The 27913-nt window shown below is 45.8% G+C and overlaps 2 protein-coding genes across 2 annotated transcripts in view; one reads left to right on the forward strand and one right to left on the reverse strand.

Moving 5' to 3' along the window:
* DHRS7C (dehydrogenase/reductase 7C) overlaps positions 1–27913 on the reverse strand; it is a 71741-nt gene that overhangs the window by 36518 nt on the left and 7310 nt on the right. The window lies entirely within an intron of this gene.
* Positions 1015–27868, forward strand: LOC143766787 (serine/threonine-protein kinase SBK1-like). The gene is made up of 4 exons (XM_077254746.1): positions 1015–1207; positions 18452–18689; positions 24692–24894; positions 26138–27868. The coding sequence occupies exons 2-4, from the start codon at positions 18518–18520 to the stop codon at positions 26894–26896; spliced, it is 1134 nt and encodes a 377-aa protein (XP_077110861.1). The 5' UTR covers positions 1015–1207; positions 18452–18517; the 3' UTR covers positions 26897–27868.

Genomic DNA, 27913 nt, shown 5'->3' on the forward strand with positions numbered 1-27913 from the left:
CACCTCAATCATCAGTTTCTGTTGACTGCCTGTTGTCACTATCATCAGCATCTGGTGACCGCCCGTCCCCTCCATCATTAGTATCTAGTGACCACCCATCGCCTCCATCAAGCTGTATCTGGTGACCGCCTGTCACCTCCATCACTTCTTCCCGTCACTTGTACATATGTTATGGAGATTCTCGGCAGGAGGTTGTGCCAAACATCTTGGAGAATTGGCCCCAGATCTCCTGTGTATGAGGCTTGTGCGGATCCTTCTGTCCCTTCATGTGATCCCAGACAGACAGTATGACATGATCAGGGCTCTGTGGGGCCAGATCATCACCTCCAGGACTCCTCGTTCTTAATGCCAATGGTTGGATGTTGGGAGTCATTGTCCTGCTGCAGATACATTTGGAGGCAATCAGACAACCTCCTGATGGCGTCACATGATGGGTAAAGGATCTGCCGGGATTTCTCAGCATTGAGGACACCAAGAAATGGACAAAGCTGAAGACCATGGACAGAGCGGTCGTCCAAGTGCAGCAGATAAGACGCATCATGTTACTTCCCATGGAAATCTCACATCACTCAGTCTGTCTGGGGTCAGATGAAGAGACAGAAGCCGCATACACAGAAGATCTGGGGTCAATGCTTCATGATGTTTGGCACAATCTCCTGTCCAGTTCCTTCAAACACTTTCCGCTTTGATGCTGTTCTAAAGGCAACCGTTGTCCAAATACTGATGTGATTTAGATGTCAATTTTGTTCATTAATTTTGCATTTTATTAATGAAAATAAACTATTAACCCTTCAATATTTTTTAAAGCTTTTTACTTTGCAGCAGTTCTTCAACACCTGCCTAAACCGACACAACAGATATAAATACATGCACACGCACGCAGTACATATATTTACAAATACATAAATGATGTATATATATATATATATGTATAAGTGGCGTGTTTTTCCACGGATCGTCTAACCCTGCATTGTGCGGAGCGCTGCATGGATTACACTGGTGGGAGGGTCTATTGTCACTACCATGGTACGCGGCTCAGCCTGTTTAGCCATTCCATCTGCTGCAGAGACTGCGGGCTGACACTACAATGACAGGATCCGCACTGGAACAAAGGCACATGACAAATCCATAATACACCCCAAACAGGCGACATCCAGGACTGGGGGCATGGACTGAGGCTGCCTGACCTGCAGGGCTTTCATGTAAGGTGAGGAGGATGGTGCTATGCTCCCAGATGATGGCCACCCCTATAGCTATGCAGCATCCGACCCGTCACTACGTATATATACTCATTATATATATATATATATATATATGGATACATCATGTTCTAGGGTTACAGTATCCATTATTTATCGACCACACTATGTATCTAATTGAATCTATATTTATTTCCTATATCTATTGCTATCTTCTGACCACTCATCTATGTCCTGTCCTATATATACAATGTACACCTTATCTGTCCATACTCTGCACACTGATACAATGTTGCGGCTTCCTCCATAACCCCCATTATTTAGAATGATCATCCTGATGGACCCCTTTTTGGAGGGTAGTAAACGTTGCCTGGTCGGTTTAGTCCTTGTCCCTGAATGACTGCAGAGATTTCCATCTCGTTCCCCACCAGAGTGCGGAGAGCGAGGTTTATGACTGCTGTACAATGAGGGGCTGCTGGGGGCCGGATTATCTGGTGGGTGCTGAGGACCATGAATTATGAGCTATAGCCTGGCCTCCACGTAATAGGCCCAGAATCCCAGGAGAAACCACTGACCTCACAAATCAGTCCCTACATTATAGCTATAAGAAGGGGCAAATATGGCGTCCGGTGGTCCACGGCACTCTATTACTGAGGCTTCTACCGATATCCCGGATAAAAGAAAGATTTATCTCCTTAATCTGGATGATGATGACAGATGTTCTTCATATGAGGAAGGCCTGATACAACCTGGGTATAAAAACAGGAGGTCTCCACTACAGTCACCAATAGCAGAATTATACATATACATGTACAGCTGGTATAACCTGGGTATCTCCTGTATATAATTATATATGTACAGCCGGTATAACCTGGGCATCTCCTGTATATAATTATGTATGTACAGCCGGTATAACCTGGGCATCTCCTGTATATAATTATATATGTACAGCTGGTATAACCTGAGCATCCCTGTATATAATTATATATGTACAGCTGGTATAACCTGAGCATCTCCTGTATATAATTATATATGTACAGCTGGTATAACCTGAGCATCTGTGGTATATAATTATATATGTACATCTGGTATAACCTGGGCATCTCCTGTATATAATTATATATGTACAGCTGGTATAACCTGAGCATCTCCTGTATATAATTATATATGTACAGCTGGTATAACCTGAGCATCTGTGGTATATAATTATATATGTACATCTGGTATAACCTGGCTATCTCCTATATATAATTATATATGTACAGCTGGTATAACCTGAGCATCTCCTGTATATAATTATATATGTACAGCTGGTATAACCTGAGCATCTCTTGTATATAACTATATGTATATAGCTGGTATAACCTGGGCATCTTCTGCATATAATTATATTAACAGTCTATGTACCTCCCCTCCAGGATCTTTTTTCACGCCTCATTCTACCTCCATACACATTAATATGGAGTTGCTTCTCTGGAGGTTGTGGTAGCCATCATAATGTGTAGAGGGCGATGAGGGGTCCATTGTACTGTGTAGGGGGGCTGTGGAAGCCATCAGACTCTACATGGGGGCTGTGGGAGCCATCATACTGTGTAGGGGGTTGTGGAAGCCATCGGACTCTACATGGGGGTTGTAGGAGACATAATACTGTGTAGGGGGTTGTGGGAGCCACCATACTGTGTAGGGGGGCTGTGGAAGCCATCAGACTCTACATGGGGGCTGTGGGACCATCGTACTGTGTAGGGGGTTGTGGAAGCCATCGGACTCTACAGGGGGCTGTGGGAGCCATCATACTGTGTAGAGGGGCTGTGGAAGCCATCAGACTCTTCATGGGGGCTGTGGAAGCCATCGGACTCTGCATGGGGGCTGTGGAAGCCATCATACTCTGTAGGGGGCTGTGAAGCCATCAGACTCTACATGGGGGCTGTGGGAGCCATCATACTGTGTAGAGGGGCTGTGGGAGCCACCATACTGCGTAGGGGGGCTGTGGGAGCCATCATACTGTGTAGGGGGCTGTGGATGCCATCGGCTTCTACATGGGGGCTGTGGGAGCCATCATACTGTGTAGGGGGCTGTGGAAGCCATCGGACTCTACATGGGGGCTCTGGGAGCCATCATACTGTGTAGGGGGGCTGTGCGAGCCAACATACTGTGTAGGGGGGCTGTGGGAGCCATCATACTGTGTAGGGGGGCTGTGGAAGACATCAGACTCTACATGGGGGCTGTGGGAACCATCATACTGTGTAGGGAGGCTGTGGAAGCCATTGGACTCTACATGGGGGCTGTGAGAGCCATCATACTGTGTAGGGGGGCTGTGGGAGCCACCATAATGTGTAGGGGGGCTGTGGAAGCCATCAGACTCTACATGGGGGCTGTGGGAGCCATCATACTGTGTAGGGGGGCTGTAGAAGCCATTGGACTCTACATAGGGGCTGTGGGAGCCATCATACTGTGTAGGGGGGGCTGTGCGAGCCAACATACTGTGTAGGGGGGCTGTGGGAGCCATCATACTGTGTAGGGGGGCTGTGGAAGACATCAGACTCTACATGGGGGCTGTGGGAACCATCATACTGTGTAGGGAGGCTGTGGAAGCCATTGGACTCTACATGGGGGCTGTGAGAGCCATCATACTGTGTAGGGGGGCTGTGGGAGCCACCATAATGTGTAGGGGGGCTGTGGAAGCCATCAGACTCTACATGGGGCTGTGGGAGCCATCATACTGTGTAGGGGGGCTGTAGAAGCCATCAGACTCTACATAGGGGCTGTGGGAGCCATCATACTGTGTAGGGGGGCTGTGGAAACCATCTGACTCTGCATGGGGGCTGTGGAAGCCATCATACTCTGTAGGGGGCTGTGGAAGCCATCGGACTCTACATGGGGGCTGCGGGAGCCATCATACTGTGTAGAGGGGCTGTGGGAGCCACCATACTGTGTAGTGGGGCTGTGGGAGCCATCATACTGTGTAGGGGGGCTGTGGAAGCCATCTGACTCTACATGGGGGCTGTGGGAGCCATCCTACTGTGTAGGGGGCTGTGGAAGCCATCGGACTCTACATGGGGGCTGTGGGAGCCATTATACTGTGTAGGGGGGGCTGTGGGAGCCACCATACTGTGTAGGGGGGCTGTGGAAGCCATCGAACTCTACGTGGGAGCTGTGGGAACCATCATAATGTGTAGGGGGGCTATGGGAGCCATTATACTGTGTAGGGGGGCTGTGGAAGCCATCGGAATCTACATGGGGGCTGTGGGAGCCATAATACTGTGTAGGGGGTTGTGGGAGCCACCATACTGTGTAGGGGGGCTGTGGAAGCCATCAGACTCTACATGGGGGCTGTGGGAGCCATCATACTGTGTAGGAGGGCTGTAGAAGCCATCGGACTCTACATGGGGGCTGCTTGAGCCATCATACTGTGTAGGGGGGCTGTGGAAGAAATCGGACTCAACATGGGGGCTGTGGGAGTCATCATACTGTGTAGTGGAGCTGAGGAAGCCATCGGACTGTACATGGGGCTGTGGGAGCCATCATACTGTGTAGTGGGGCTGTGGAAGCCATCATACTCTGTAGGGGACTGTGTAAGCCATCGGACTCTACTTGGGGCCTGTAGGAGCCATCATACTGTGTAGGGGGGCTGTGGAAGTCACCATACTGTGTAGTGGGGCTGTGGGAGCCATCATACTGTGTAGCGGGGCTGTAGGAGCCATCATACTGTGTAGGGGGGCTGTGGAAGATATCGGACTCTACATGGGGGATGTGGGAGCCATTATACCATGTAGGGGGGCTGTGGGAGCCACCATACTGTGTAGGGGGCTGTGGAAGCCACCATACTGTGTAGGGGGCTGTGGAAGCCATCATACTGTGTAGGGGGGCTGTGGAAGCCATCAGACTCTGCATGGGGGTTGTGGCAGCCATCATACTGTGTAAGGGGCTGTAGGAGCCATCATACTGTGTAAAAGGCTGTAGGAGCCATCATAATGTGTAGGGGGCTGTGGGAGCCACCATACTGTGTAGGGGGGCTGTGGAAGCCATCGGACTTTACATGGGGGCTGTGGGAGCCATCATACTGTGTAAGGGGCTGTAGGAGCCATCATACTGTGTAAAAGGCTGTAGGAGCCATCATAATGTGTAGGGGGCTGTGGGAGCCACCATACTGTGTAGGGGGGCTGTGGAAACCATCAGACTCTACATGGGGCTGTGTGAGCCATCATATTGTGTAGGGGGGCTGTGGAAGCCATCGGACTCTACATGGGGCTGTGGGAGCCATCATACTGTGTAGGGGGGCTGTGGGAGCCACCATACTGTGTAGGGGGGCTGTGGGCGCCATCATACTGTGTAGGGGGTTGTGGAAGACATCAGACTCTACATGGGGGCTGTGGGAGCCATTATACCATGTAGGGGGGCTGTGGAAGCCACCATTCTGTGTAGGGGGGCTGTGGGAGCCATCATACTGTGTAGGGGGCTGTGGAAGCCATCAGACTCTACATGGGGGCTGTGGGAGCCATTATACCGTGTAGGGGGGCTGTGGAAGCCACCATATTGTGTAGGGGCTGTGGAAGCCATCCAACTCTACATGGGGGCTGTGGGAGCCATCATACTGTGTAGGGGGGCTGCGGAAGCCATCAGACTCTGCATGGGGGTTGTGGCAGCCATCATACTGTGTAGTGGGGCTGTGGAAGCCATCGGACTTTACATGGGGGCTGTGGGAGCCATCATACTGTGTAAGGGGCTGTAGGAGCCATCATACGGTGTAAAAGGCTGTAGGAGCCATCATAGTGTGTAGGGGGCTGTGGGAGCCACCATACTGTGTTGGGGGGCTGTGGAAGCCATCAGACTCTACATGGGGCTGTGTGAGCCATCATATTGTGTAGGGGGGCTGTGGAAGCCATCGGACTCTACATGGGGCTGTGGGAGCCATCATACTGTGTAGGGGGGCTGTGGGAGCCACCATACTGTGTAGGGGGGCTGTGGGAGCCATCATACTGTGTAGGGGGTTGTGGAAGACATCAGACTCTACATGGGGGCTGTGGGAGCCATTATACCATGTAGGGGGGCTGTGGAAGCCACCATATTGTGTAGGGGCTGTGGAAGCCATCCAACTCTACATGGGGGCTGTGGGAGCCATCATACTGTGTAGGGGGGCTGCGGAAGCCATCAGACTCTGCATGGGGGTTGTGGCAGCCATCATACTGTGTAGGGGGGCTGTGGAAGCCATTGGACTCTACATGGGGGCTGTGGGAGCCATCATACTGTGTAGGGGGGCTGTGGGAGCCACCATTCTGTGTAGGGGGGCTGTGGAAGCCATCATACTGTGTAGGGGGCTGTGGAAGCCATCGGACTCTACATGGGGGCTGTGGGAGCCATCATATTGTGTAGGGGGGCTGTGGAAGCCATCGGACTCTACATGGGGGTTGTGGGAGCCATCATATTGTGTAAGGGGGCTGTGGAAGCCATCGGACTCTACATGGGGCTGTGGAAGCCAGCATACTGTGTAGGGGGGCTGTGGGAGCCACCATACTGTGTAGGGGGGCTGTGGAAGCCATCAGACTCTACATAGGGGCTGTGGGAGCCATCATACTGTGTAGGGGGCTGTAGAAGCCATCAGACTCTACATGGGGGCTGTGTGAGCCATCATACTGTGTAGGGGGGCTGTGGAAGCCATCAGACTTTACATGGGGGCTGTGGGAGCCATCATACTGTGTAAGGGTGTGTTGGAGCCATCATACTGCCAAATGCCAATCGCCCTGCAGTGTTGGGCTGTAAGACAACAACCTCTGGTGGACGTCAGACCCTCAGACCACCAGCACGGAGTCTGTTTCTGACAATATGAGCAGACACATGTATGTTAGTGGCCTGCTGGAGGTTATTTTGCAGGGCTCTTGTACTGCTCATCCTGTTCCTACTGCTGCTGGGTTATTGCCCTCCTATGTCCCCCTCCACATATCCAGGTGTACTGGCCTGTCTCCTGGTATCTGCTCCATGCTCTGGACACTGCTGACAGACACAGCTACCCTTCTAGCCAAAGCTTGCATTGATGTGCCATCCTGGATGAGCTGCACTACCTGAGTAACTTCTACCTCTAGGGGTGAGAGCAATGACAAAATGCCAAAGTGACCAAAACAACAGCCAAGAAGGATGAGATCAGAGAAATGGTCTGTGGTCACCCCCTGCAGAACCGCTCCTTTATAGGGTTATCTTCCTATTTGCCCATCATTTCTACTGTTGTCTGTCACATTTGCACAATAAATTGATTCACAATCGGTGTTGCTTCATCCCTGGACAGGTTGATTTCACAGAAGTGATTGACTTGGAGGTACATTGTGTTGTTTAAGGGTAGGTTCACACTAGGCATTTTTTCAGCATTTTTTTTCTGCAGCAAAATCTGATCTTTTGGCAGGAAAGAAGCTGAAGAAAAAAGGTAGGTTTTCCTTGCGTTTTATGTTGTTGCAGTTTCCTCTTGTGCATGCTGATAAAGTATAGTGTTGAAAAAAAATGTTTCATTCTATAGAATAAGGTATTGGCACAAAACACGCAGCAAACCCTGATCCCTGAGTCTTTGGTGCGTTTTTTCACTACCCGTTAACTTCAATGGGTGAAAAATGCTGGAAGAAGTGACCAGCTCCATTTTTGAGCAGTGCATAAAAAAAGAAAAAAGAAAAATGGATATTTGTATCGGATGTTTTTAATGTATCCCTAGCATAGATTAAAGGAAATTGCATATAGGATTTTATTTATTTCTTTTAAATTGTAAATTAATAAATAAAAAAGCCATCCAGATGTGAAAAACAGGTGCACAGCTGATGTACAGGCAGAAAAAAAAACACATCTGTAGGGTGTTGTGCTGGAAAAAGTTAAAGTGGCAATATTCAGACTTCAAGGTACTTCTGGAGCCTATGTGGACCATTATTATGTATTTATTTCTTTTTTCCCATTTGATCTGAGAATAAAGGTCTGATTGTGATATTCAGAGAACCGTGGTGTCTAATGTAGGATAAATGTTAGGGTTAGGGTACACTAGGGGTCCTGTCCTGATTATGTTAGGGTACACTAAGGGGTTCTGTCCTGATTGTTAGGGTTAGGGTACACTAGGGGTCCTGTCCTGATTATGTTAGGGTACACTAGGGGTCCTGTCCTGATTATGTTAGGGTACACTAGGGGTCCTGTCCTGATTATGTTAGGGTACACTAGGGGTCCTGTCCTGATTATGTTAGGGTACACTAGGGGTCCTGTCCTGATTATGTTAGGGTACACTAGGGGTCCTGTCCTGATTATGTTAGGGTTAGGTTACACTAGGGGTCCTGTCCTGATTATGTTAGGGTTAGGGTGCACTAGGGGTCCTGTCCTGATTATCTGGCAGGGATCACAGAGCAGGCTGGCAGCGTTGTAATGGCCCAGATGCTCCGTCTGCGTCCTCCTGTTCAGTAATGGAGACACACGTGGCATTTGCAGTCCGCGCCGAGTGTTGTTTATCCTGATAAACTCTGGCCGTTCTGTCGTCTCTGCCGCTTATTATTTTAATTAAAGCCGATGATTTTTTATAATCTAATCTGTAAAGAAAATCAAAACATTTGACATATTATCAGCACCTCTATATTCACGGTGCAATTTTATTATTTACTCTTACTATTTTTTTTTATATGATTTTTGGTATTTTCATTTTAAGTCATTATTTGTTAGTATTTTTGGTATTTTGAGTTAATTTACATTATCATTTTTTATATATAGCTTCTTGTTTTTTGTTTTTTTTTTCTATGTTTAATTTTATGATCTTTGGGATGACGAAAGTAAAAAAAAAAAAAAAAAGGCTTTCTAGAGGAATCGTTCTATGGAATAAAAGTTCAATATACACTGAAGTTATAGAAACTGAAAATCCATAACAAAAAATTTTGTCAAGATTGGGGTGGTCATCAGAGGGATTTTTATTATATTCTAGCTATAACATTTTATTTAATAATTTATTAATAATTATTAAATACAAATATTATTATTTTATTATTTTTATACACCTTCAGGAGAGTAAATGCTCATCACCTACTCCCCCACCAAAAAAAACGGATTGTTTTCTGTGGAATTCAGTCCATATTTTATTATATCGGACTGTTACTTTACAATACCAAATATGTTTATATTTAAAAATATATTTTCCTTTATTTTTAAATAGAGGTGATTTGAACTTTTACATTTATTTAATTTTTTTTAACCTATTTTTTTTATTTTCTAGTCCCCTTAGGGGACTTGCACCTGCCCTCAAAGTATTGCAGTGTATACTAAATAGCTCAGTTTCCTATTGGCTGAGATTAAGAGGAAAAAAATGAAGATGGCAACCCTGGCTGTCATATTAACCTATTGGTCCCCCATGTTCCAGTCTGCGCGGGCACCGACGTATGTACCGTTTTAATGCCACTTTTAGAGACAGATGCCTGATACTGTATGTAATATAGCCATTATCTGCCACCTGTGCAGAGAGTTCAGCTCATGATCCCCCCCATACCTCTGGACCCCTTAACAGGGCATTAATTAATGTCCTAATGCGGGAAGGAGTTGAATTACATGATCAAAGAAGGGTGAAGAACAATAGTTGGACTAAAAAAATAACTATTAAAAAAAAAAATACATAAGAGTTTGAATCACCAAATAAATATAGTCAGAAAGGTCAATTAGAGTTTCTATCAAAATACACATTTATTTAACCCGTATGGTAAACACCGTAAGAAAATATATAACAGCTTGAATTTGCGACCACTGTACTTTCCTCCAAAAATGCAATGCAAAGACATCAAAATTTCTTAATTACTACAAAATGGTACCAATAAAAACTACAGCCGAGACACAAAGTAATAATAATAATAAAAATTGAGGTGTTAAAAATAAAATTATCAATTAACAAAATGGAAAATGAATGAACAAAAGAGAAATGTAAATCCCACCGATATCTGGTGACTGCCTTTTGCCTGCAAAACAGCATCAATAGTTCTAGGTCAGACATTGTATTCCGCTGTATGAGAAACCAGTGATACTAAACATGTGATAATAATCAATTTCATACGTAGGTTGAAGCTAAACTAAAACAGAAAAAGCTACGTAGGAGGCTTAAAACTGGGTGAAGAACAGCCCAACTCTGCTACAAAAGGTGACGCTATGGAACACTATTTCACGTCACATCTCTTACACCATAACAAGACTAACAAGACTGAGCTCAGCACAAGGTAGTTATACTGCATCAGCAAGGTCTCTTCCCGGCCAAGTTTTCAGAGCAGACTAGGATTTTAAGAAGTGTTGTTCAAACTCTTTCGAAGAAGCACCCCAAAAAATTGGGCAACCTTGAAGACCATATACGCAGTTATCAGCCATGGAAACTGTGCGGTGCATGAATAATACATCATGGTTAAAATTGATGGAAAGAAAATAGTAGTTACTTACCGATAACGGTATTTCTCTGATCCCATGATGGCACCACGGAGAGAGGGGTCCGCCCCCAGGGACAGGAAACCTACAGGTGAAAAAGGGCGTACCTCTCTCCCACATCAGTTGGTTAACAGAGCCTTATACAGAACTTCAGCTGCAATTTGATATTTACATAAATTAAACTTAACAATTTTTACTTAACAGAGGCACCGTGACTAAGGGTAACTAACTATACATTATAGTGTGCACACCTGTGTGTGAAAAGGGAGGGAATATACGGGTGCCATCATGGGATCAGAGAAATACCGTTATCGGTAAGTAACTACTATTTTCTCTATCCCCATGATGGCACCACGGAGAGATTTACATAGATTGTAACTTTTTTAGGGAGGGACCACTGCCTCTAGAACCCTTCGACCAAAGGTGAGATCAGAGGAGGTCAAGTCTAAGCGGTAGTGTTTGAAAAATGTAGACTGGGAAGACCAAGTGGCCGCTCTACATATCTGTTGTATTGAAGCGCCCGCTCTTTCCGCCCAGGATGATGCCACTGCTCTGGTCGAGTGCGCTTTTATATTCTCCGGGATGGCCGCCCCGCTGGAAGAGTAGGATAGGGCGATGGCATCTCTTATCCACCTCGCTAGCGTAGCTTTTGACGCTTTCTGTCCCTTCCGTGAACCCTGGAAGCAGACAAACAGAGCCCTATCCTTCCTGCACTCCCTAGTGGCTGACAAGTATTGGAGTAGGCACCTCCTAACATCAAGGGTATGTAGTGTTTTTTCTCCCTCATTCTTGGGGTTGGGACAGAATGAGGGCAGGGAGACCTCTTGTGTCCTGTGAAATTGAGACGCGACTTTTGGGAGGTAAGCCGGGTCTGTTTTTAGAATGACTCTGTCCTCGAGAATTTGAGTGAAGGGAGGACACGCGGACAATGCTTGTATGTCACTAACGCGACGGGCTGAGGTTAGGGCCACTAAGAGTGTTGTTTTTAAAGATAGAATCTTTAGGGGTGCGTCTGCTAAGGGCTCAAAAGGAGATTTGGTTAGTGCATTTAGAACAAGGTTTAAATCCCATGGAGGGGCATTATGCAAAGGAACCGGTCTTGATCTACCCGAGGCTTTGATGAATCTCATGATCCATCGGTTTCTGGCTAGGTCGTAATTATACAGCGCTCCCAAGGCTGCTACCTGAACTTTTAGAGTACTTGTAGCTAGCCCTTTTTCCAAACCCTTTTGCAGGAATTCGAGAATTTTATCTATTGGGATTTCCCCCCCTGGGTCAGCCCCTGATACAGACATGAATTTTTTCCACACTTTGCCATATATTTTGGTGGTTACGGGTTTCCTACTCTGTAGTAATGTGGACACCAGATTGGATGAAAACCCTTTGTTACTTAACAGCTTCCTTTCAAAAGCCAGGCTGTCATATGTAGGCTTTTTACATTGGGGTGACACACTGGCCCCTGGGATAATAGATTTTGCGTGTCTGGTAGAACCCACGGGCTGTCTAAGGACATCTTTCTCAGCCAAGAAAACCATATTCTGCGAGGCCAGAATGGAGCTATGATTATCACTGTTGCCCCCTCCTCCCGAATTTTCCTCAAGACTAGGGGAATGAGGGATATTGGAGGGAATGCGTAGGAGAGGCGATAGTTCCAGGGGACTGTGAGAGCGTCCAGAGCTACTGGCCCTCCCCGGGGGTCGATTGAGCAGAACTTCCTCACTTTCCGGTTCTGATAGTCTGCAAATAGGTCTATTTCTGGCTCTCCCCAACGCTTCACTATTTGGTTGAATACCGACTGTTTCAGCTCCCACTCCCCCTGTTTCAAGCGTGTTCTGCTGAGGAAGTCTGCGGTCTGGTTTTCTGAACCCTTTATGTAAAGGGCCGTCAGGGACTTCAGATTGTGTTCTGCAATGTAGAAGATGGATCGGGTTTCTTCCATCAGTGTTTGTGACCTGGTGCCCCCTTGGTGGTTTAGGTATGCTACCACTACCTGATTGTCCGAGAAGACTTTTACGTGGTGGGAGCGGATGATTTTTAGAAAGTGTATTAGGGCGAATTTTACCGCTAGCAGTTCTTTCATATTTGATGAGGTTAGCTCTTGATTTTTGCTCCAGTTCCCTTGTGTCACCTGACCGTCTATATGAGCACCCCACCCCCAGGGGCTTGCATCCGTCGTTAGGATTTTTTCTGTTGGTAGCGACCAGGGGACCCCCTTGGTAAGATTTATCGGGTCCGCCCACCACCGTAGGGAGTGTATCGTAGTTGGTGATATGCTTAACTGCCCGTCTAAATTTCCTCCCAGACACAGGCTTGAACTTAAAGTCTCCCATTGTAAGTCCCGGGAATGGCATTGTGCCCACTGCACTGCCGGGATACAGGATGTCATGGAGCCCAGCAGGGACATGGCTTTCCTGAGTGTGATGACCGGAGATGTTGACAACTGTACCGCTGCCTGTGTCATTTTTTGAATCTTCCCCTGAGGAAGATAACACGTTTGTGTGGTTGAGTCGAGGACTATCCCCAAGTACTCCTGTACCTGTGATGGGACTACTTTGGATTTGGTAAGGTTCAACAGCCAACCTAGGCTTGACAGAGAAGTCATAACCAAATCCAACTGCTGTTTGCAGTGATGGAATGATGTCCCTGCTACAAGGAGGTCGTCCAGGTAGGGAACTATCAGGATATTCTGTTCTCGTATATGAGCCATCACTTCCGACATTAGTTTCGTGAACACCCGGGGTGCGATAGCTAACCCAAAAGGGAGGGCCCGAAACTGATAATGTTTCACCTCCCCCTGGATATTCACTGCTAGCCGGAGGTACTTGTGATGATCCTTGTGGATTGGTACATGATAGTATGCATCTCGTAGGTCTAGAACAGTCATGAAACAGCTGGGAAAGAGTATTTTTACGCAAGATTTTATTGTCTCCATTTTGAAGTGTGGGATCTCGAGAAAACTGTTTAACTTTTTTAGATTTATTATTGTCCTGTATGATCCATCTGGCTTCTTTCGGAGGAAGAGGGGAGAGTAGAAGCCCATGCCTCTTTCCTGGTGAGGGACTTCCTGTAGGACTCCCTTCTGGATTAGGCCTAGAATCTCTTCCTGAAGAGCCGACTGTTCTTGAGACTGTCTCTGTGGTGTCACCATGAAGAGGTTGTTGGGGGGAATGCGGAACTTTAGTTTGAGCCCTTCTCGTACTATGCCTAGTATCCAGGGACTGCTTGAAATTTTTTCCCAGGCTGGGAGAAACCCTGTCAGTCTCCCGCCAACCTGGGGGACACCTTCATTGAGTTTTCTTGTTGTCGGGAGTGGGTTTGTTGAATAGGAACCCTCTGGTTTTATTTCTTTTATCCTCCCATGTTTCTTTGTTCCCTTTCGGAGGTTTTCTCCGCATAAATTTTTTATTCCGAAAGGAACGTCTGTACGACTGGTTGGGGAAACCAGGGAAAGACTTTTTCTTGTCCTCGGCTTTCTCGAGGATGTCATCTAGCGTTGCGCCGAACAAGAATTCACCCTCACAGGGTATTGAACACAGTTTTGTTTTTGTCTGAAGGTCCCCTGGCCAACATTTCAGCCACAGGGCCCGTCTTGCGGCGTTCGAAAAAGCAGCAGCCCTGGCTGCTAGTCTGGCCGAGTCTACGGATGCATCCGCCAAAAAGGCTGCTGCACCTTTCATTACGGACACTGATTTCTGAATTGTGTCTCTTGAGATTTTTCCCTTTAATTGGGAATCCAAGTGCTCGAGCCACACCATTAGCGCGCGAGCCGTGCAGGTGGCCGCGACAGCTGGTTTAAGCCCACCTCCTGCCGCTTCCCAGGAGTTTTTTAGGAAAACCTCGGCTTTTTTGTCCATCGGATCTTTTAAGGTGCCCATGTCCTCAAAAGGTAGGGCAAACTTTTTTGAGGCCTTTGCTATGGCCACATCTAATTTTGGTGCCTTACTCCAGGACGAGCAGGCTGGGTCATCAAACGGGTATTTTCTTTTAGGGGTGAGGAGAACTTTTTTGTCTGGTTTTTTCCACTCTCTTTTAATTAGAGAGTGAATTTTCTCATTTACTGGGAATGCTCTTTTTCTTTTTTGTTCCAGACCGCTGAACATTATGTCCTGCGCTGTTCTTTTAGGTCGCTCCTCCACTAGCCCCATTGTTGCTCTGACTGCTTTCACTAAAGCGTCTGTTTCCTCGATAGGGAAGCAACTGCGGCCTCCCTCAGAGGATACTGAAGAGGTGTCAGAGGCTGACGAATTACTTGAGTCAGATAGTTCACTTTCTGACTCGTCCGCACTAGACACAGGGGACTCAGGTGTTTTTCTATGTTTTTTCTTTTTGGCTTTAATGCCTTTAATGGCACTTTCCACCTGGCTTTTTATTAATGACTTTAATTCGGATGCAAATGATGGGGTTTCCTCCTGAATTGTCTTTTTTATACAGACGCTGCATAGTCTCTTGTCCCAGGAGGAAGACAGCTCGTCTGAACATATGGCACATTCTTTGTGCTTAGTTTTGGCTGTACTTTTTCTCCCCTAAAACAAAAAAGAGCCCTATATTAAACTCAGCACTTTCACGTAGATCACTCACCCCCTGTGGATCAGAGATACCGTCTCGGGCCTGGGGACTGTATCCGCTGGAATCGTCGCCGGCCGTGTGGTTTTTGCAGACCCCCGACTGCGTTGAGACTCTGATCGTCCGCTGCTGCTGCGCTGTACAGAGGAAGAGTTTCCTTTGCGCTGCTGCTGTGGGTGTAGACGCCGCTGCACTTGTGCCTGCTCAGGAGATCGCTGGACAGCTTCCTGCATAACCTGCTGCTCGCTTTCGCTCATGGTGGCCTCCGCACTGTCTGGTGCACTTGGAGTTTGAATTTGCCACCTTTTTCCAAATGCTGGCGTTCTTTTATTGCATTTGTGCCGGCGAGACCGGAAGTGACGGTTTGCGCATGCGCCCGCCCAACTTCCGGTTCTCTGATTCGTCGGCCTCACATGAGGGAATGAATATACTGGGACGCCGGCGCGCGCGCACTAGCGCTGCGTTTTTGCGGTGATGGCGCCGGTGAGCGCACCGGCGCTCCTTTTCCGACGCCCACACCGATTTATTGGTAATGACGCCGGCGTCCTCTGGCCCGTTCTTACTTGGGTTTTTATGGTAAAGTAGCCGCCGCTACCCCCATATTACTATCAAGAGTCCTCCGGTGACCGCCGTCACCCGCTCCTTCCCCCCCTCTTTTTTTTTTTTTTTTTTCCGTGGAAGGCAGACTGGATCCTTTCACTGCCTTCCTCTACTCACCCATGAGGCCCGCCGACCTCTGTGGTGGTGCTTCAGGAAAGGGAGAAAAAGAGGGGAAAAAACCGCTTGACCCAGCCGTAACAGGGCGCCCCCTGTTAGAAAGTCGACTGCATCAGCCCCTGGAATCCCACGAAGAATCCTTCAGGTACGAGCTGTAGGTTCCCCGTCAGGGACAGGAAACCAACTGATGTGGGAGAGAGGTACGCCCTTTTTCACCTGTAGGTTTCCTGTCCCTGGGGGCGGACCCCTCTCTCCGTGGTGCCATCATGGGGATAGAGAAATACAGACACTGTAATACCATCCGGTGGCGTCTGATTGTCTCCATGTTTATTCTGCAGCTGGAGAACAATCCCAAAAATGCAACCAATGTCACTAAGAACTATCTTCAGAAGAACAAGGAGTTTAGGAAGTGAAGATACTTCCCCACAGAGGCCTGATCTCAACATCTTCCAATCTGCTGAAGATCTGTGGTTACTTCTCCAAGATGTTTGCAACAACCTCCCTGCCGAGTTCCTCCAGAAAAGGCGTGCACCTAGCAGAATCAATCCTTTTTTTTTTTAAGGCAAAGTGCGGTCACACCAGACATTGATTCTAGATTTCTCTTTTGATCATTTTGCATTTTGTTACCCGACAAAAATAAACTATCACTTCTATTTTTTTAAAGCATTTTTACTTTGCAGCATTTTTTTTTTAAAGGTTTGCACAGTACTGTAAATGTAAACTTGTGAGACAAGGGAATATGGGATTTATTGTTATCAAGTTTCCATATTGCAATGTATTTCTACGTGTGGTCATGTTATTCCCATGGTGTTCTGGACAATGATCAAACAATAAGATAATCTCCGTTTGGTTTCACAAAGCTAAGTCGTTAACTTAATTATGCTTAAAAATATTATTACAAAAATTTAGGACTTCCTGAAAATTTCTAAACTGTTTTCTGAATATCTAGAATGAATCATTATTAGATACATTAATCTGGAGGGGAAATAACAGCTTTTGCTGTGACATCTCAGTCTGTAGCCTACATTTAGTTCTCTGAGGAATATGAAAGATGACTAATTGTTCGGTGGTTAAAAATCTCTTTACTCGTAATGTCACTGGTTCCAATGTCAATCCACATAAGAAACAACCACCTTTCTCATCATTAGAGGTACTGGTTGTTTGCTGTACAACTGGGTCTAAATAGGTAACAGGAAAAAAAGAAATTAATCTGGATATGTTCGTTTAATCTCCTGCAGAGGACAATTACATGTAAAGTTTAACTTCTTAATCCACTTATGGAACATATCTGCTGGTAGCAGAGGGCATTCCAGCAAGAGTCACACGTGTTATCCTGTCCTAATTAACTCCAAGGGGATTACTAAAAGCTGGCCTCCTTTGTGTGTAATGGATGCATTTGCTGCATCATTTTCAGTTAACAGAGCAATTAACACTTATCGTTAATGTCCCATGAAAAGTGTCATGGAATAAATGGCGCTATAAAAATAAATAATAATAATGTCGATCAGGTGTCTGATATGTTCGTGAGAATGCTTATTCCCAACATGCTGTTGATCAGCCGAGGCACAATGAAAACCCAAGTTTGTCAGCCGGCCCGATCACTCATGTGAGTCATTAAATAATAGTCGTTGGCAGTATATAGACGATCTCCTTTCATCTGATTGTATGTGGATTATTAAATAATAATCGTCAGCTATAGATGATCTCCTTTCATTTGATTGCCTAGATCACTCATGTGGGTTATTAAATAATAGTCATTGGCAGTATATAGATGATCTTCTTTCATCTGGTTGTCTAGATCACTCATGTGGGTTATTGGCAGTATATAGATGATCTCCTTTCATCTGATTGTATGTGGGTTATCAAATAATAGCCATCGGCAGCTATAGATGATCTCCTTTCATTTGACTGTCTAGATCACTCATGTGGGTTATTAAATAATAGTCATTGGCAATATATAGATGATCTCCTTTCATCTGATTGTATGTGGGTTATTAAATAATAGCCATTGGCAGTATATAGACGATTTCCTTTCATCTGATTGTATGTGGGTTATTAAATAATAGCTATTGGCAGTATATAGATGATCTTTCATCTGATTGTATGTGGGTTATTAAATAATAGCCATTGGCAGTATATAGACGATTTCCTTTCATCTGATTCTCTAGATTACTCATGTGTGTTATTAAATAATAGCCATTGGTAGTACATGGACGATCTTTCATATGATTGTCTAAATGCACATTTAAGCTAAGACTTTAGCGTAAAAGGTGATGCAAAATAGTTTAAAACTACAACTAAAGCACTCTGTCATGCCAAAGACTACGACTAAAGCACTGTATAATGCCAATCTGTGTAATGCAATGCATCCAACACATCATTACATTGAGAAAATGTTGGCTGATCTGATGAAGGGTTGGCAAAAGTGATAATAGTCAAGATAATGACTGAGGGGCAAACATGATCAATAATGAAGACAATAGGATAGTTGATGATATTTAATGGACTTTGATTACAGAAATTATTTATTTTCACTACTTAACAAGTTATTGTAATTGTCTCTTTAATTCCAGATCAACACGGATCTAATGAAAGTAAAACATTACTGGTGAATAAATTACTTCACGCAGAGAATAACCATGAGCGTCTCATCACTACTGTCCCGAGGAGCAGTGGATATCCTTGAAGAGTTACAGATATTGACAGCGAAGACAATGGAGAAAGTAGAAATCACAAAACAATATGAGGTCATTAGGGAGCTTGGGAAAGGGACATACGGAAGAGTCAATCTGGTGATCCATAAAGCCAGAGGTGAGTCATAGATAAAAAAAACACCGGATTACGTACCGGTAATGCTCTTTTATAGAGCCACGACAGCACCCACTGAGAGGGGATCCGCCCCTAGGAACAGGAAACCCTATGGAGAGATAAAAGGGGCGGTCCCCCTCGCTCCCACAGTTTGGGTTACAGAGATTGCGAGGAACCGCCCACCAGTATTAGTAGGCAATTTATTATCATTTTATCTTAAACTACTAATATTTACAAGAACCAATCACCCTTATCCGTGCTCATATGCAAACTAATATATAAGGGAGGGAAGTGAAGGGGTGCTGTCGTGGCTCTATAAAAGAGCATTACCGGTACGTAATCCGGTGTTTTCTCTTCGCCACGACAGCACCCACTGAGAGACTTTCAGAGACAGTTATTTGGGGGGGATTATCGTGTTAAGAACTGATCTACCGAAACACAGGTCAGTGGAGGCAGATAGATCTAGTCTATAGTGACTATAGAAGGTAGTAGGAGACGACCAGGTTGCGGCCTTACATATGAGTTCTATTGGAACCTCTGCCCGCTCTGCCCAGGATGATGATATCGCCCGGGTGGAATGTGCCTTTACAGTCTCAGGTGGATCTACCCCTTTAGACGAATAGGCCAGGTATATCGCCTCCCGAATCCATCGGGATAATGTGCCTTTGGTAACACCAGCTCCTTTTCTTTGACCCTGGAAGGAAACAAAGAGAGCCCTGCTCTTCCTCCAGGGACTAGTCCTGTCTAGATAGGTTATCACAGCCCTTCTCACATCTAAAGTATGGTACTTTTCTTCCTCCTGATTCGTAGGGTTATTATAGAAGGTAGGAAGAAGGATTTCTTGAGATCTATGGAATTTAGTACACATCTTAGGCAAGTAGGAAGGGTCTGTTTTTAGGACAATCCTATCTGGCAATATTGACATAAATGGAGGATCTACTGATAGCGCCTGTATGTCACTTACCCTTCTTGCCGATACTAAGGCGACAAGAAGAGCAGTCTTGAGGGAGACATATTTAATGTGAGCAGAATCTAGAGGCTCAAACGGATGGTTTGTCAAGGCTTCAAGGACCAGATTAACATCCCAAGGAGGTGAGTTGGGGATATGGACTGGTTCTGCTCTCTGGCAGGCTGAGATGAATCTGGATATCCATCTATCTCCTGCAACGTTGTGACTATATAAAGCCCCTAGCGCTGAAACATGCACTTTTAAGGTGTTAACTGAGAGGCCTAAATCACGTCCTCTTTGGAGAAATTCAAGAATAATAGGGACTGGAATTTCATTTGACAAGGCTGAGGGATAGAGGCTTAAAAATTTTTTCCATACTCTTACATAGATCGATGTAGTGGATCTTTTCCTACTCAGCAATAGGGTATCGATTAGTTTATCAGAGAAGCCCCTTAGTTTTAACAGCTGCCTCTCAAATCCCAGGCTGTCAACCGCAGACCCTTCACATGAGGGTGGTTGAAGGGCCCCTGGGAAAGCAGATCTTGATTCTCTGGGAGAATCCATGGATCCGAGATGGACATGGCTCTGAGCAGGGAAAACCATGGTCTCTTTGGCCAGAATGGAGCGATCAATATCACACTCGCTCTGTCCTCTCTTATCTTCCTGATGACTGTTGGAAGAAGAACCATCGGGGGAAAGGCATATGCCTTCTGAAATGTCCATGGAATCTGGAGGGCGTCGAGAACATCGGGGTTGTCTGTTCGAAACATTGAGGCGAATGTTTTTACTTGCCTGTTGTCTCTTGTGGCAAAGAGATCTATGTCGGGTATACCCCATTTTATAGTTATCATACTGAATATCCGACGATTTAACACCCACTCCCCCTGATGGAGGGTATGACGACTGAGAAAGTCTGCTTTCGCGTTGTCTATCCCTCGGACATGAAGTGCTGATAAGGACAGAAGATGATTTTCGGCTATAGTCAAGATGTTTTCGGCTATAGACATGAGAGTGCCTGATCTCGTTCCGCCTTGATGGTTGACGTAAGCCACTGATGTCATGTTGTCTGAGAGAACCCTGGTATGTGTTCCGTGCAACTGTGGGAGGAATTCACATAGGGCATGATAGATGGCTTTTAGTTCTTTTTTATTTGATGAGTCGTCTAATTCCGAAACCGACCACAGCCCCTGGACAACCTGGTTCCCCAAGTGTGCCCCCCAACCATGAGGGCTGGCATCCGTAAATATTATGTTTGAGGGTTTAACCTCCCAGGGAACCCCGATAATTAGATGATCTGGTTGTAACCACCAGGTTAGAGATTGGATTACGTCACTAGAAAGGGAAATTTTACCGTCTAATCGGCCATGTAATTTTATCTCCTCATTTAAAATTGCATACTGTAAGCACCTCGAGTGGAACTGGGCCCATGGAACCGCTGGTATACATGACGTGAAGGAGCCAAGTAAGGACATACCCTCCCGAAGGGAAATTATAGGTTTATCTAGTATAGACTGAACTTTATTCCTCACCGTCATCTGTTTAGATTCTGGGAGAAAACACCTTTGAGTTATAGAGTCTAATATGATCCCCAAAAATACCTGTCGAGTCGTTGGGATTAACCTAGATTTTTCCCAATTTATTATCCATCCTAAGTTCTGCAAGGATGAAATCATGTGACTTAATCTTTGTTGACATTGTGAGGGGGATTTTCCTACTACTAGAAGGTCGTCTAGGTATGGGATTATGAGGGTGTCTTTTAATCTTAGAAATGACATGACCTCTGACATTAGTTTAGTGAATACCCTTGGAGCAATTGACAGTCCAAAGGGCATTGCTGTGTACTGAAAGTGCCGTATATATCCTTTTATGACAACCGCCACGCGGAGATATTGTTGATGTTTTTTAAAGATTGGGAGATGGTAATACGCATCTTTCAAGTCCAGAACCGTCATGAAGCAATGGGGAAACAGGAGTTTTATGGTGGAACGGATAGACTCCATTTTAAAGGTTTGATTCTCTAAGAAGGTGTTTAATTTTTTAAGGTTTATAATGGTTCTAAATGATCCATCCGGTTTTGGTATTAGAAATAACGGGGAGTAAAACCCTTTGCCCTCCTGAAGAAGTGGAACTTCCACCAATACCCCCTTGGACAGAAGACTCATTACTTCCTGTTCCAATGCCTCCTGTTGTGATTGAGATTTTAATGAAGTCAATAGAAATGAGTCCGGAGGGACTCGGGAAAATCTTAATTTTAAGCCGGAGGTGACAAGATCATTTGCCCAACTATTTGATGTTATCAGCCGCCATTTATCTGCGAAGGAGGATAATCTACCTCCCACAGGTAGATCCGCTCTAACGGGGTTTGTCCTCAGGTTTGAAAGGGCGCTTCCCGAAGAATGCACCCCTTTGTTTGGTGTCTCTAGTGGCCCAGCGGTCCTGGTTCTTAAAATCTTTCCTTCTATTAAACACTGGCTTCCGGAACGCTCTCCTATAGGATGGAAGGTAATTAACATTAGGGAAGCCCTTTTTTCTCTCTCCCGCTTTAGTTAAGATCTCGTCTAGTTTAGTACCAAACAGGTACTCACCCTGACATGGGAGGCCACACAATTTAGATTTTGTTTGGGGATCCCCCTTCCATCCCTTAAGCCACAGGGCTCTACGTGCTGCATTCGTGAGTCCCGCTGATTTGGCCGCCAAGCGTATGGAGTCAGCAGATGAGTCCGCCAGGAAGGCTGTAGCCCCTCTAATCAAAGGTATAGAGGATATTAATTTGTCTCTAGAGAGACCGCTTTTTAGTCCCTCTTCCAGGTCATTTAGCCAGACTAGCATGGACCTGGCGGTGCATGTAGCCGATATTGCCGGCCTAAAGGCTCCCGTACATGACTCCCAGGCTCTTTTTAAAAGAGTGTCGGTTTTACGGTCCAGTGGGTCTTGTAATGAGCCCGAATCCTCCACGGGCAGTGAGGATTTTTTGGATGTGGATGCCACTGCTGCATCCACCTTCGGGGCTTTTGACCATAATGAGAACTCATCATCATTAAATGGATAACGTCTTTTTGAGGTTGGAGGTAAACCCCTTTGCCCCTGGCTTTCCCACTCTTTCTTGATTAGATCTTTTACTGCCGCTATTACAGGAAAGGAGGGTCTTTTCTTTTCTGACAGACCAGCGAACATGATATCCTGCTGCGTTTTAGGGACCTTAGAATCTTCAATGCCCATGGTGTTGCAGACTGATTTTACCAGGTTATCAATGCTGTCGGTGGGAAAGCATGTATTTTGGTCCTCATCTGAGGAAACGTATTCACGGGAAATATCAGAGTCTGCATTTTCTCTATCAGACGACTGGTCAGATATAGGGGAAACGTACCCCTTTTTTCCTTTAGTACGCGGCTCTTTGACAGAACTATGTAGGGCTCGTAGTTCTTCTCTAATCATGACCCTAATGTCTTCCGATTTAACGGAGGCTTCTTCCCGTAGGGTAGAGTCAATACACGGTTTACAAAGCCTCTTTTTATGACTATCTGGAAGGGGCTGGAGACATAACGCACACTGTCTGTGTTTCGTTTTTTCCGTCCTTTTGGCCTAGGGTGTGAGGGAGAGGGAACAATAATCAGCCTAAATAGGGTAGATATACACTCACCCAGTGAAGCTGTGTGAAGGTACCGGCTGATGAGGAGGAGACTGAGGCACGGGTTGAGGAATGGCACGATCCGACTTGCTCTTCCTAGAAGATCCGCTCTGCTTAGAGCGGCTGGTGCTGGTATGGCTGCGTGGAGTGGATGCGGTGGCTTCTAACGAAGACATCACAGCGTCCGGCGCAGAATCCATAGTGGACGCCGGAGCGTTATCGCCGGCGTCCTTTCATATGGGGGCCGCCATCTTCTTCCGGTTGTACCCGGAAGCGCTAGTCACTTCCGGGTCGCGGCCATACTGTATGGGCCTGCGCTGCCGCCGGTGTCAGCGCAGGCGCTGTCCTCCTCCTCCATCACCCCGGAAGTTTACCTGTACTTCCGGGGGAATACACTGGGGCTCCATGCTGCATATGCGTCCGCCGAGGACGGCGCGACGCTAACCTCACCACAGCGTTGCTCCCGCAGACGAAAAACCGGCTGGAATCCCGTGAGCCAGCAACCACCGTCCTGGCCTCACGGCGTCTGCCAGCAGAGGGGGGAAACCGAAGCAGGACCCCCGACGCTGCTTCCAGCTCTGGAGCCCTTGCCGTCCCCTAAGGTAAACCGCGCAAGCGGCATCCAGGCTGGGCATCCTCTTCTCTCCATGGATTCCCGTAGGAACAGGAAACCAAACTGTGGGAGCGAGGGGGACCGCCCCTTTTATCTCTCCATAGGGTTTCCTGTTCCTAGGGGCGGATCCCCTCTCAGTGGGTGCTGTCGTGGCGAAGAGAAAAATGGCTTTATGACTAATTGGTTTTAACCCGAGTGAAGAAGAAACCAACCTTTAGTTTCATTGGACTAGTCCATGTGATAGGCCAGTGTCAGACACATTAGCTCTTCTCGAGAAGAAACTGTCTCTGTAGCACCACTTATCAGAGGTAGTTACTCTATGTCCAAAACCTTGTAAAGAGTCTTGTAACATAACTAAGGAAAATTGACAAATCAGTCCACTTAAAAACAAAAATTCCCAGCTGTATACTACTGTTTCAGAGTTTTTGTGGTTTGTCGATGCAGAGCAGGGTACTGATTTGGTGGTGTCCGAGACCTTTGAGACGTGTCTAGGGAACCATTGCTTCTTGTGGAGGCCACCACTTGGTTTTGAGGGATTTTATAGGCTAGTCATTGATCACTGATTTATGGAGTATCTGGCTCCAGTAGACGGAACTTTATTTTGCCTTCTGAAAAATAGCTATTTTGCATAACTCCCCATGTCAGCTTGTGGTCTACCCTAGGAGCAGTGCTGTGTAGCAAGTTGGGAACTGAGAACAGCACACAGTGTTTCAGAAGATGAGTGTGACAGCATTTTGCAAGGGGCAGTCATAGATTATGAATGCTACTTGCCACATTAAGCCAATTTTCATTGATATCTCTGCTTAATTCTTTAGGTACAAAGATGGCTCTAAAATTTTTAAGGAAGAAAACGACAAAACAAAAGAGCTTTTTGCAGGAATATTGCATTTCCCGCTACCTGTCGGCCTGTCCGTATATTATTGGCATGTACGACATTGCGTTTGAGACAGATGAATTCTATGTGTTTGCACAAGAATATGCTGTAGCTGGAGACCTGTTTGATATCATCCCTCCTCAGGTACATGTGATGTGGTTAATGGGTGAGGGAGTTTGCATGGGGAACCATTTTTAAAGGGTCCAAACTGGTAAAAAAAAAGATATAAATGATAAAATCTTCCTCACCAATCCTCTGCAGCTCTTAGGCTGAGTCACACATAACGATATCGTTAACGATATTGTTGCAACGTCACGCTTTTGGTGACGTAGCAACGATCCCACTAACGATCTCGTTATGTGCGACAGCGACCAACGATCAGGCCCCTGCTGGGAGATCATTGGTCATTGGGGAATGATCAGGACCATTTTTTGGTCGCTGATCACCCGCTGTCACCGCTGGATCGGCGTTGTGTGACGCCGATCCAGCGATGTGTTCACTTGTAACCAGGGTAAATATCGGGTTACTAAGCGCAGGGCCGCGCTTAGTAACCCGATATTTACCCTGGTTACCATTGTAAAAGTAAAAAAAAAATCAGTACATACTCACATTCTGATGTCTGTCACATCCCCCGGCGTCCACAGGGTTAAAACTGCTTTCGGCAGGAGCGCTGCTAATGTACGCGCTGCTGCCGAGAGCTTCCCTGCACTGACTGTGTCAGCGCCGGCCATAAAGCAGAGCACAGCGGTGACGTCACCACTGTTACTGCCGGCGCTGACACATTCAGTGCAGGGAAGCTCTCGGCAGCAGCGCGTACATTAGCAGTGCTCTTGCCGAAAGCAGTTTTAACCCTGTGGACGCCGGCGGGGGACGTGACAGACATCAGAATGTGAGTATGTAGTGTTTTTTTTTTTTTTTACTTTTACAATGGTAACCAGGGTAAATATCGGGTTACTAAGCGCGGCCCTGCACTTAGTAACCAGATGTTTACCCTGGTTACCCGGGTGCTGCAGGGGGACTTCGGCATCGTTGAAGACAGTTTCAAGGATGCCGAAGTCGTTCCCCTGATCGTTGGTCGCTGGAGAGAGCCGTCTGTGTGACAGCTCCCCAGCGACCACACAACGACTTACCAACGATCACGGCCAGGTCGTATCGCTGGTCGTGATCGTTGGTAAGTCGTTTAGTGTGACTCCATACTGGCACTTATCTGGTCCCTTTGGAATCTGTCTCCTTCCTGGGGACAGTTTTAAGTAATTGGGCATTTTCTGCCATGTCCAGTATGTCAATACTGGAACATAACGTAGAGTCCAGCCAGAGCTGTGTAAGCATTGGAACTGCTGCTGATTTATTCTTTTTTTTCTTACTCCATATTTTTGTGCAATTTTAGGTTGGTCTTTCTGAACACACAACCAAACGTTGCATCTACCAAGTAGCATTAGCTCTGGATTATCTCCATAACCAAAAACTTGTCCACCGCGATATCAAACCGGAAAATATTCTCATTTTCGACAAAGAATGTCGCAAAATTAAACTCTCCGATTTCGGCATGACCAGGATTGCCGGAACTACAGAGAAGCGAGTGAGCGGAACCATTCCTTACACGGCTCCTGAACTTTGTGAAACTTCAAAGCACAGTGGATTTCTCGTGGATTACAGTATCGACGTGTGGGCGTTTGGGGTCCTTCTGTTCTGCATGATGACGGGGAACTTCCCCTGGGAGAAAGCGTTACATTCGGACTCCTTTTACTATGAATTTTATCAGTGGCAAAAATACAAGAATGCCAACGTACCATCGCAGTGGCGGAGATTCACCTCTCATGCCCTTAAAATGTTTAGCAAATTGCTTTCCATCGAGCCAGAGAAAAGATGCTCCATTAAGGATATCCTCTGGTATTTTGGCAAAACTTGGCTGGTGACCAAGGAAGAATCTCATCCTTCAGAGGCAAAAAACACCAACAACAACGATGTCTTTGTAAACATCAAGCCGCAAGGTCTACCTTATCTCAACGGTAATACTCTGGATAGCAATAAAAGCGACACCAGCCCCAGTTTATCCTTTTCTTCGTGCAGCAGCTACGAGGATGTCCAGAAAGAGAGTAATGCAAATAGTATCTTGGTGTCAGCGCCAATCGAGATATGTGTATGAAATGCTATTCTTCATCGTGTACTATATGCAGACGGAGCAATCTTCTTTTGGACTGATGCCATGAACTAGCAGACGTCATATGGCTCTCCAGTCATAAGGTCCAACGTAAAGGGGGAGTCCCAGCTCATACATTTATGACAGAAGCATAGAAGTGAATGTTATCTGATTGGCAATATCTGAAAATGGCCACAATGCATTGCATAGAAGTGTGCTGGTCCAACTCCATGGCCACTGTAAATGCAAGCAGACAGGTGATCGATGAGGATGCTGGAAATGATAGCTATGCCCATACACACCTTTGAAATCCTCCACATGCCCATGGTCCCCAGCTGGTTTCTATATACATTGTTATATCGATGACGTAACCGTCGCTGCCAATCACTGACTGCAGTAGTCACATGCCGCACATATCCATTCTCCTGGAGATTCTTCTTGAATTTTTTCTTCCCATATCAATATTTTTTCTTTTACTTTTACAAAGACGTTCAAACAATTTGCATCTTGAGGGTGAATCTTACGAGCTTTATGTCATGAGTCCAAAAGTGCTCTGTCTGTGAACGCCAACATTGCAGAACATTACAGGTATTCCATTGCAGCCATGAGCCAAGAAAATTAATGTTACATATGTGTATTGTTGTAGTAACGATCATCTTAGCGCTGACCGATCCTGTGTATCATATGAAAGGCATATCGACATATTACAACTTTTGTTTTTTATTTTATGTAGCGGTCATACAACTCTGTGTCATTTTATGTTTTTTGGTTCAGTAAGTGGTAAACTTTTACAACTTAAAAAAGGCAATATTAGTGTGAATGAGACAACGCTATGTTCAGCTTTTTTTTAATATTGAGTGAGCTTGAAAAAAAATTCCACTGTGTAATATGAACTGCAAAAAGTATATATATATATTAAAAAAATAAACTCACGAAACAAACTTAAGAAAAAACCATGAAATAAATTATACTTAAAAATGAGAACTTTCTACAGTCTGACATTTTGTTGGAATGTCCTTCTTG

This window comes from Ranitomeya variabilis, chromosome 4 (assembly GCF_051348905.1).
Source record: "Ranitomeya variabilis isolate aRanVar5 chromosome 4, aRanVar5.hap1, whole genome shotgun sequence".
Taxonomy (NCBI): Eukaryota; Metazoa; Chordata; class Amphibia; order Anura; family Dendrobatidae; genus Ranitomeya; species Ranitomeya variabilis.

What these genes read in the sequence shown, in the direction of transcription:
- LOC143766787 (XM_077254746.1), top strand. Translation starts at nt 18,518, where the DNA reads ATGAGCGTCTCATCACTACTGTCCCGAGGAGCAGTGGATATCCTTGAA. An exon ending in GGTGATCCATAAAGCCAGAG is followed by an intron (nt 18,690 to 24,691) that starts GTGAGTCATAGA and finishes TTAATTCTTTAG; the next exon opens with GTACAAAGATGGCTCTAAAA. An exon ending in TTGATATCATCCCTCCTCAG is followed by an intron (nt 24,895 to 26,137) that starts GTACATGTGATG and finishes GTGCAATTTTAG; the next exon opens with GTTGGTCTTTCTGAACACAC.